The sequence below is a fragment of the Montipora capricornis genome, chromosome 3, assembly GCF_036669925.1.
Source record: "Montipora capricornis isolate CH-2021 chromosome 3, ASM3666992v2, whole genome shotgun sequence".
Taxonomy (NCBI): Eukaryota; Metazoa; Cnidaria; class Anthozoa; order Scleractinia; family Acroporidae; genus Montipora; species Montipora capricornis.
The window spans coordinates 4,175,301-4,185,300 of record NC_090885.1 but is presented as its reverse complement, the minus strand read 5'-3'; the positions used below and the strand labels follow the sequence as shown (position 1 = coordinate 4,185,300).

The 10,000-nt window shown below is 38.3% G+C and overlaps 1 protein-coding gene across 1 annotated transcript in view; it reads right to left on the bottom strand.

The window, feature by feature from the left end:
- The window catches only part of LOC138041974 (signal peptide peptidase-like 2B), a 34,757-nt gene that overhangs the window by 1,785 nt on the left and 22,972 nt on the right, over window positions 1–10,000 (bottom strand). The window contains exons 10-11 of the mRNA XM_068887682.1: window positions 8,772–8,852; window positions 884–1,038 (exon numbers count right to left, since the gene is read on the bottom strand). Of these exons, the coding sequence (XP_068743783.1) occupies window positions 884–1,038; window positions 8,772–8,852 (236 nt within the window). The remainder of the gene's footprint in view (window positions 1–883; window positions 1,039–8,771; window positions 8,853–10,000) is intronic.

The window sequence follows — 10,000 nt, the reverse complement described above, 5'->3', positions numbered from 1 at the left end:
TCAGTTTTACCTTAAAGTTAGCTATGATACGGACCCAGTACTAGTTTTGCTAGGATAGGGATCTACCACCAGTCACCTTATGTTTGTTACGTTTTAACTCGTTTCACTTCCTTGTCATTCAGTGTTCCTGCGACACGAGTTGATTTATGTTAACACCAATTAAACCAATGTCGTTGCGAAATGGATGGACTCCTATAAAAAGCAATATTATTAATGATGTTATAAGGGTTAATATCAATTATATGTCACAATGAGTTTCTAAAAAAAAATTGCAACACCTGAACCAAAGAATCCCAGGCTCAGAAGTACAATACGGAAAGCAAACAAAAATAAATAATTGGGTTAATAGAGATAATAAGAACAACAATCACGAGTGAAGGAAGAAATGACCTTCAAGAAATTGCTGAATTGGTAATGGTGTAAGTTTAACTTGCAACAGTCATGCATACAATTAGTTAACCCTCAAGAAAAGGTGATTTAAACAGTATTTCAAGTCATGAAACTGAGGGAAATTCAATTTGAAAAGTAGAGGTGCCCCAATGAAGGAAAATAAAGGAAAAGTATTTTTGTGGGTTTGCTGTATTGATGAGGTTTTGACCACGATTTCACCTTATCAAGGTAAATTATAAGCTTTCAAGGATCACATTTTCAGGTTCTATGGACATATTGTCTTTTGCGGTTGAAGGAAAACTACCACAAAACCTTTTAAGAAATTTTAAATGACATCTAATCCTAATTTTACTAGCTTTCATCAGAAAGGAAATACGTGTAGATATTCATTCAGTCTGGTGTAACCAGACAAAATAAACTCTGATACTAACATGATAAGATAGATGTAAGCAGAGTAGGAAGAGGTATATTAAACAAAAGCAGGATGATATACCATTCGTCCTGTCCAAAGTTTCTTTAAATCACCACGGCACCAGCCAATGACATACCCAGTACCAAGAGTGCATGGCACTAAATACAGCAAAGCCGGCTGACCTTTCTCCATCAAAAAGAGCACGACAAAGGTAATGAGCAGGCCAATTCCATAAGCTGAAAAAAGGATGAGAAAAAATCAATCACTGTTTGAACAAAGACTCTATGCTTAAACACCTTTTGCTCCTGGCCCAAAGAACTTCATTTCCCGGATACTACATTTCTTGCATCCAGTGTGATCAGGCATTCTTTTCTTTAGAGAGGGAAGGAAAAGTACGCATTTCTTTCTGTGTTGTGCTATAAATGTGAGCCAATCAAAATTCTATCGGAAGTTACCTGCATGTTGCTATTCAAGGAAAGGCACCAAAAACAAAATAGAATTCTAGCTGAAACGTCAGTGAAGTCAGACCACATCCATATAATCACTGCTATTGCTGCGACTCGCTTGACAGTTTGCGCAATTCCTCTCTTCAAACCTGGGTGAGACGAAATTTCAAGAATTTCATCTTACTAGCCCAAGAACAAAGTATAGCGTTCCGCTTTTATTTTTGGACTTTGAATTTTTTTTTGGTGCCGTGTTTTGGCAGGGAATGAGCAAGATTTATTTGCCACACAGACATTTTCAGAGTAGGATTTGAACACGGTATCTCCAAATTCAGAAGCAGTCATGATGATCACTAAACCATGAAGACCATGTGACAGACTGGTGGGGAAATATGTATTTTAAAGGATTGTGTGCGTGACTGGAAACTAGTTTTTGTGTTTTTGTTGCATGGAATGCAATATCTGGTCATTGTATGGGCTAATTACATAATTTTATAATTCTCCTCATATTGTTTAAAAAAGTACTTTTAAATACCATCGCAGAAAGTTGTAAATAATTCTGTTTACTGGTTTTGATTGGAGTCAACGCCGTTAAAAACAGCAGTTTTAAATGTGACCAACTATTCTGGTTGGGTAATGGAATGTGGACTTACGACTTCAGACTACGGAATTGAGCTATTGTCCAAATATTTCAACACAAAAGTCACTGATTAGAAATACTGTAGATGTTAAAGAAAATCGGCTAAAATTCCAATTCCTTTGAATAACGTGTAGGCTACCCGTAGCCTCTTTTTACAGAAAGATTTCTTGATAAAGATAAGGATATCGTTCTCAAATCCAGGAGAAACCCAATACAAAGAGTTATTCAACGTCATCAGACAGTTCGCAAGATAAGGATATTTCATTACGATGTATGTTTACTTTGAACAGTTTAAAGCTCAAAGTTGTGGACATTTGAGAGCTCAGTGGCATGTTCGTTCTTACTCTCCTTGAAGTATTTTTTACACCACTGTATTGCTAGGCTAAGCATGAATATTCTGCATTGATCTTCTTAAAGATTTGGGAAAGCGAAAAATGGAAGTTTGAGGCGAGTTGCTCAGTCCAGAATAGGTTACAGCCGGCTAAAAATAGGATTCAAAACGGTAATTTTAAGAAAAATATTTGTATTCCTTTCACCTTCTCTCTCAAACTATCTGTTAAACAAAAATTTGGCATTATCAACGGAGTTGATAATGTAAATTGGCCACCGTACAGAGATTCTAAAAGCTGACGTTTCGAGCGTTAGCCCTTCGTCAGAGCGAATCGAGGAATTGTGGGTTCGATTCGCTCGACGAAAGGCTGACGCTCAAAACGTCAGCTTTTAGAATCTCTGTACGGTTGCCAATTTACATTATCAACATAATGAGGATAATGAGCAGCCGCGTCTTTTTGGTCTGTGTGCTTTTGCCCTTTTTACTGTTCCTTGGGCGAACTTATTCCAACCACATGTACGTCGGCTCATCCCTAAAGTTTGGACACATAACTCGGCGAACTTTTACTACATCAGAGTCACTATTTATGTCTACAGATGGAGTTTTTGGTTCTCGATCGGCGGTAACTTCGTATCTTGATATCGTATTCGACCGGGCCCTTAACAATAGCGCTGAATTATTGTCTAATGATCCATTGTCTGCTTCATTTGGATGGGATTTACATAAGAATGGAATGCTCCATGACGGTAGACTTAACAGTCCTATCATTTCATTCTTTTATGGAAGCTCGAATCAGGCACTGTGGAATCTTCATATTGTGGCCTCGTTTGACACTGAATGGGAAATCAGCCAGGAATTCCTGCTACCGGCGACACACTTAATTACAAAGTGTAAAAGAAGAGCAAAACTAAACGGGAAGATCAAAAGATCTAAACGAAGTCATCTTTACTATTCCAACTCGGTTGTCACAGATCGTCTCGTTCTTGCTGGTGACGTTGAAACAAATCCCGGTCCTAATGATGCAAAAACTGGAAGAAAAAAGTCAGTGCAAAATATTGCAGTCAAGAAGAGGTGCTTAGCGTGCAATAAAACTATACGGCTAAACCAAAAGGAATTGACATGTAATCTATGTTCTGAATCTTTTCATTACAAATGCGAAGCGGGAAAATTGAAGTTAGATATTAATCTTTGGAATTGCACTCGATGTGGACTTCCGCTGCTATCTGATCCTTTTTTGATTTGAATACAGAGCTAAATAGAAGTAGGAGAAGCATCCAGTATGACGATCTCGAAGACAACAATAGCGACTCTTTGGACTGTACCAATCGAACATAAGTGGCTACTATAAGTTCAATATCAAGATTGGTTACTTAAACATTAACAGCGTGGTTGACAAAATCGATGAGGTCAAAGAGTTGCTAAATAGAAATATGTTTGATATTCTGTTTCTAGCCGAAACAAAGATTGACAGTACTGTCTCTTCGCACTTGGTTTCACACCCAGGATTTCGCACCATTCGCAAAGATCGTAAGAAGGGGGCTGGAGGTCTGCTTGCCTACATCAGGAATGACCTCTCGGCATATCGACGCTTAAAACTTGAAAGTAGCAATATTGAATCCATCTGTTTGGATGTCAAGGGCTCCAATAACAGTCTATTTATAGTGTTTGGTTGTTACAGAAGTCCAACTAAGTGCAAGGAATCTGACTTTCTCGCTTCCCTATCAACAGCTGCCGAAAATATGTATAACACCAGAAGGGAACTGCTTTTACTTGGAGACTTCAATATGGACATGTATGAGAATAGAGACGAAAGCCGCTTTCCTGATACAAGGCTGGTTGACTTTTGTAATTGATTCTGTCTCTCAAACCGAATCGATAATCCGACAAGATTAACTAAAACATCTAAAAGTCTCATCGATGTTTTGTTAACTAGTCATGCGGAACGTTATGCTACAAGTGGCTCTTTACACCGTGGACTGAGTGATTACGACTTAATCTTTACAGTGCGAAAAAATATGAATTCAAGGCCAAAGCTGCGCTTGATCGAGTTCAGGAGTATGAAGAATTTTAAATTGCCTGGCTTTTTGGCTGTCTGAAGGGTCCCATGGTCTTCGGCCTACACATTCGACAATGCCGATGATGTATGGGCTCAATGGCGAGCACTTTTCAAAGATGTTCTTTACCAGCACGTGCCTCTAAAGAAAAAGTGGAGTCGAGGCGACCAGTTACCATGGATATCACCTGATCTGCTGCGTGAAATTTCGCACCGAAATAATTATTCGAGCGCCACAAGCGAAATCCTACATCTACTTCTTGGGATGACTATAAGCGGCAACGTAACAAAGTTACGTCGCTAAAGTGCAATGCTGTGAAAAGGTTCTGCTGTGACACCTCCTTTAGTGCTAAACATCCGGGCGAATTTTGGAGGAAAATGAAGCCCCTTTTGCCAACTAGTTCAGGTAAAAACATACAAGGCGTCATCCTCGTTGAGGACAGTGGCGTTGTTTCCGACCCTGGGCGTGTGGCCGAAGTCTTTAGTGATTACTTTGCCAATATTATCCAGCTAGGGCATAGATCTGACACTGACTACACTGACCATCCGAGTATAAGGGCAATAAGCAATGTTCGTTTCTCAAGCGAGTTTAATTACTCCCCAGTCAGTACTTCATATATCTGTAACATTTTAGATCACCTTAATCCGAGAAAGGCATTTGGGGTAGACGGCATTTCACCACGAATCTTGCGTTTGGGATCCCCAGTACTTGCCGAAAAGGTGACTAATTCTGTATCCTGAATCGTTCATTGCCGTCTGAATGGAAGCAAGCGCGCCTTACTCCTGTCTTTAAACGGGGAGTTGACACAGACAAAGCAAACTACCGCCCTGTCTCAATATTAACTTCGCTATCTAAAGTGTTTGAGAAAGTCATTTACGACCAAACTTGGAATGCATTTCATAACGTTTTGTCTTCAAACTTATCTGGATTTATGAAAACTCACTCTTGCTGCACTGCATTGCTAAAAATGACGGAAGATTGGAGGAGCAGTATTGATAACAAGGAAGCTGTAGCGGCGGTCGCTGTGGACTTGAGCAAAGCGTTTGACGCCATAGACCATAGCCTTCTGCTCGCGAAGTTGAAGGCCTATGGCTTTTCTACACGTGCCTTGGAACTGATGTCCACCTACCTGCTAGGTCGTCAACAATGTGTCAGATTAGATGGCGTATGCTCTGACTTCAAAACAGTTAAATCTGGCGTTCCTCAAGGTTCACTATTGGGTCCGTTGTTGTTCAACATATTCATTAATGATTTGAATTTTTGTGTTCCTAATGTCTCATTGCGGCTGTACGCTGCCCACACGACTGCCTACCTGTCAGATATATCTCCCGCCAATCTCTAATTTTCCTTCCACAAGGATCTCCAGGCTCTTTCGTCGTGGTTTGAGTACAACTATTTAACAGTGAACTGTGCTAAGACTCAAGCATTATCCGTCGGACCCTGTGCCTATCATTATTCTTTATTTCTTAATAATGCTCAAATAGAATTTCTCCGATCTATTAAGATTCTTGGAGTAACTTTAGACAAGGACTTATCCTATAAAGAACACATATCAGATCAACTAAAGAAAGCCTATGCCAAGGCTTCTGCTCTGAGAAGAATAAGGCGTTTTCTTCCTCATGATGCAATGATAAAACTTTATAAAGCATTTATATTACCTCATCTCGAATACTGTGGTCCTTTGTTTGTAGGCATAGGTACGGGTCAACGCAACCGTCTCGAAGATGGCAACTGTTATATTTTGAGAACATTAATCGGGCACAACAAGTCAATGTCATACGACGAACTGCTCACTGCGGCTAGCATGACATCTTTATATTGTAGGCGCTTACATCAGGCGTTAATACTTCTTTTTAAATGTCTAAATGGTACGGGTCCTACGTATATTGCTAGCCCTTTTAAATACAGGCATACACCGTATAGGCTAAGAGGCGAGGGCTTGAATTTGATATTACCTAAATTCAATTGTAAATTTAAGAAGAATTCTGTCACTTATTCATTAACTAAGTTATGGAACAGTTTGCCTTCTCATGTGCGTCTTTCAAGTGATTCTAGTGACTTCAGAAATGAATTGCGGGATTGCAGTTTGTTAGAACGTGTCTTATAGTGTACAATCGTAGCTTTTAACTGCTTTTAGAACGAGTTTTAGAGTTTTCCAAGTCACGTTTTTAGTATGTGGCTTTTCGTTGTTTTTAGAATTGAATTGTATTATATGGCTGTAATTATTATAGATTTTATTTATACACGTTCGTATTTTAAACGAGTTTTATAGCTCTTTGGCGTAACGTGTTAAAATAAATGATTGATTGATTGATTGATTGAACTCCGTTGATAAAACCAAATTTTGTATACTGCTTCCCCACCGACGCAGCACCACGGTTTCTTTAGAAACTACCCCTTCATTCATTATCTGTTAAACACTTCTGTCAGAAGTTTGCATCAGATTAAAAGCAACAACGAACAATGCCACACTCATGTTCAATTAATGCTGGCCTGTTGGGTAACCTGCGATAAGAAAGTGCTAGTCCGAAACACTAGCCCTGGGATATTGGACAGCCCTTCTGTCAGCCCCTATCAAAACATCAGGGAACAAAGACTTTTCAAGAAAAAGTCACAGGAAATGCCAAATCCTTCATTTTATCAGACAAAGTCAACAGTGAGAGGATGAATATAAAGTTTGAAAACAGACTTTGGGAAAGTCTAGTTTTGCAGCAGCAGCAACTCGTTCTATCATTCTTTAAGAAGTGTGTCTCTTAGAGCTCCATTGTTCAGAGCTTCAATAAACAATGTTGACTTTAATTTACCTTTCAAGATTTATTTGTCCAACTTGACTGATTCCCTGATTGTGGCAGCAGCACCCATTCCACCGTGTTTTTTTTTTAGATTTTTGTTTCTTCTGAATATACTGTATTCCAAAGGACATACCACTACTACAAATGTTTTGGAATAGGTGGAAGTGACTTGGTGCATTTCTTCTAAAATTCTTAAGATCAAAATTATTGATATCAAATAACTCTACCGCCATATCCTATGGAAAGTACAGCAAACGCGTCTTCTTTTAGACAAACAAGTCTACCTATTCATTCTCTTGAAGCAACAGCAGCTATTCATTTGTCTTCTCGGCATGCGTAATTTTATCAGTTATCAGACAATTTTACTGGAAGTATGATTTCTATTTCCAATCTGAGCGACATTCAAGATCTCTGTTGTTTTTCAGAGTAAGGTCCAGATTCTGGAATACAGACAGAGGACTCAAAATTATAGGCTCGCTATCAGACATATTTTTGCAACCTCCCTAAAGAAAAGAATGCCTAATTGTACGTTAGCCACTTAAGGTATCAAATAAAAAAACTAATTAGTATATTAGAGTGGTTTTTAAATGAGTGTCGTAAAACCAAAACCAAAGTAATTACTTTGGCCAATCAAAAAGGATGGGAGACAATCTAGTAAACCAATCAAAACTCGAAGTAATTACACGTAGCCGACTCAAAGCGCGGGAAAATGTGCACGCGCGAGCCACAATTGGTTTTGGTTTCACTTCTGATTGGTTGAAAAAGTGGCGCGAGAACTTTGAACCAATCACTGAGTGAAGTAATTATAAACCAAAGCAATTCGCTAATTACTTTCGACACTCAATTGAAAACCGCTCTATCATCAGCCAATATTATTATCCAACTGAATCTACCCCATTTTGACTTCAAGGTTTTCCAGGGAAGCAGGGATGGCAGAGTGGTGAGAGCACTTGCCTACCACCAATGTGTCCTGGATACGTTGAGTTTGTTGGTTCTACACTCCGCTTCAAAAGGTTATTCTCTGGGTACTCCTGTTTCCCTTTTCCACAAAAACTAATCTACGATTGGATGTTACAGTAATAATTTTTTGATTTGATTTCTGTACAGACTTGTCCCCGATTAGTTTCTTAGTGCTGCATACAATAATTGCATTCAGCACTTTATAAATAAACTACCCATACGAACCATGTGAGCGTTAGCCCTACTAATGGAAATGGGCCCACACAAGGACAGAGAAAAACTCTGACCAGGGTGGGAATTGAACCCACGACCTTTGGGTTAGATCAGCACTGCTCTACCGACTGAGCTACAAGGTCAGACGGGAGCAGGCCATGGGAATTTAAGATGTCAACGTCACTGCAATGAATATGTACACAAGTACACGAACGGGTTACGTTTTTAAAACGTTGGCCGTGTAGCACTTATATTTCAACAGACTTAACTAATATAGGGTGATGTGAAGGGCTAGTTCAGAGATGGTCTGAGTTTTTCTCTGTTCTTGTTTGGGTCCATTTCCATTAGTAGGGCTAACGTCCAAATGGTTCATATGGGTAGAAAACTAGCACTTCACATCACCCTATAATAGTTAAGCCTGTTTAAATATAAGTGCTACACGGCCAACGTTTGCAAAAACGTAACCCTTCCTTGTACTTTATAAATAAAGTTCACTATTATTGTAACCCATATCATTCAAGTCCAGTTTCTCTCACCTATAGTTGTTGAAAGGTAATAGATCCTTCTTGGGGTCTTTGACATAATATCAAATGAATGACAAAATCCAATATAGAGAGCTACATGTACAAACAAAAAATGCAAATCAAGCCACAATTTAAATTTTTAAAAAGGGTTATTTACATGCAAAATAGTTGATGCAAAGTTTCATTTAATTTATTAGATAATAATATGCAATGTGATACCAAGACAAGATTCTTGGTGAAGGAGACAAATAACCTGAGATTTTACTACCATAGGAGCACTTCTAGCTGATCCAGCCAGACCAATCATGTTAGCAGTGATGGACCACTACTCTGGAAATACAAACTGTAACTAGGTTCTTTAATATCCTGCAGAGTTCATGACCAAGTGAACGAGATCAGGCCCAGTTGGTAAGGGTTAAATTTTATTCTTGTCTAAAAGGACTAGTCACCAGCTGCCCTTAATGCTGTACAAAATTTCTGAGACAGATGTTATAAACGAAAATATACATCCAAGAAACTGGATATCAAGGAATTCTTAGAAAGATCGGACCGTCCAATTTTTAAAGAAGGCTCATCATACAAATCACTCGCCTCTGCAAACTATACTGCCAGAATATAAATCTATGCAATATTCATATTTTAATCATCCTACGATCGTCGCTGAGAGAGGTTTAAATTGTGTTTTATTAATTGTTTGATATTTCAACATAGGTTTTAATGGAACATGTAATAGATGGATATAAAACATAGAGCTTTTAAAACGTTTTTACAGTACTGCTATTAGTTTGCAACTTAAGATATGTATCTTTGGATTATTAATAACTACATATTAATAAATACATATAAAAAATACATTTATAAATAAATAAATAAAGGTTTCCAGACATCATTTCAAGAGCAGCACTTTCCCCTCAACTGTTTTAAGGAGGCTTGAAAGGGTTTTACTCAAGCAACAGTGGGTCTCTAATGGTAAAGACCATAACACTGTCTACATTGACTGGTTATGTGTCACCTTATAAAGCACAATGCCCTGCCATGGAATGCCATGATCAAGAACACAACTGACATTGTGAGATAAATGATACATGTAACATAATATTTTTGCACTAAACCAAGACTATCAAACATAATATCTTAATACTGTTATCAGGCTTTTTTTTTTAGTGTTTATATTGTGCTGAAATATTGGTACAACTTATTCAGCGACATGGTATTTTTTTTCGAGTAAAATTTCACAAACC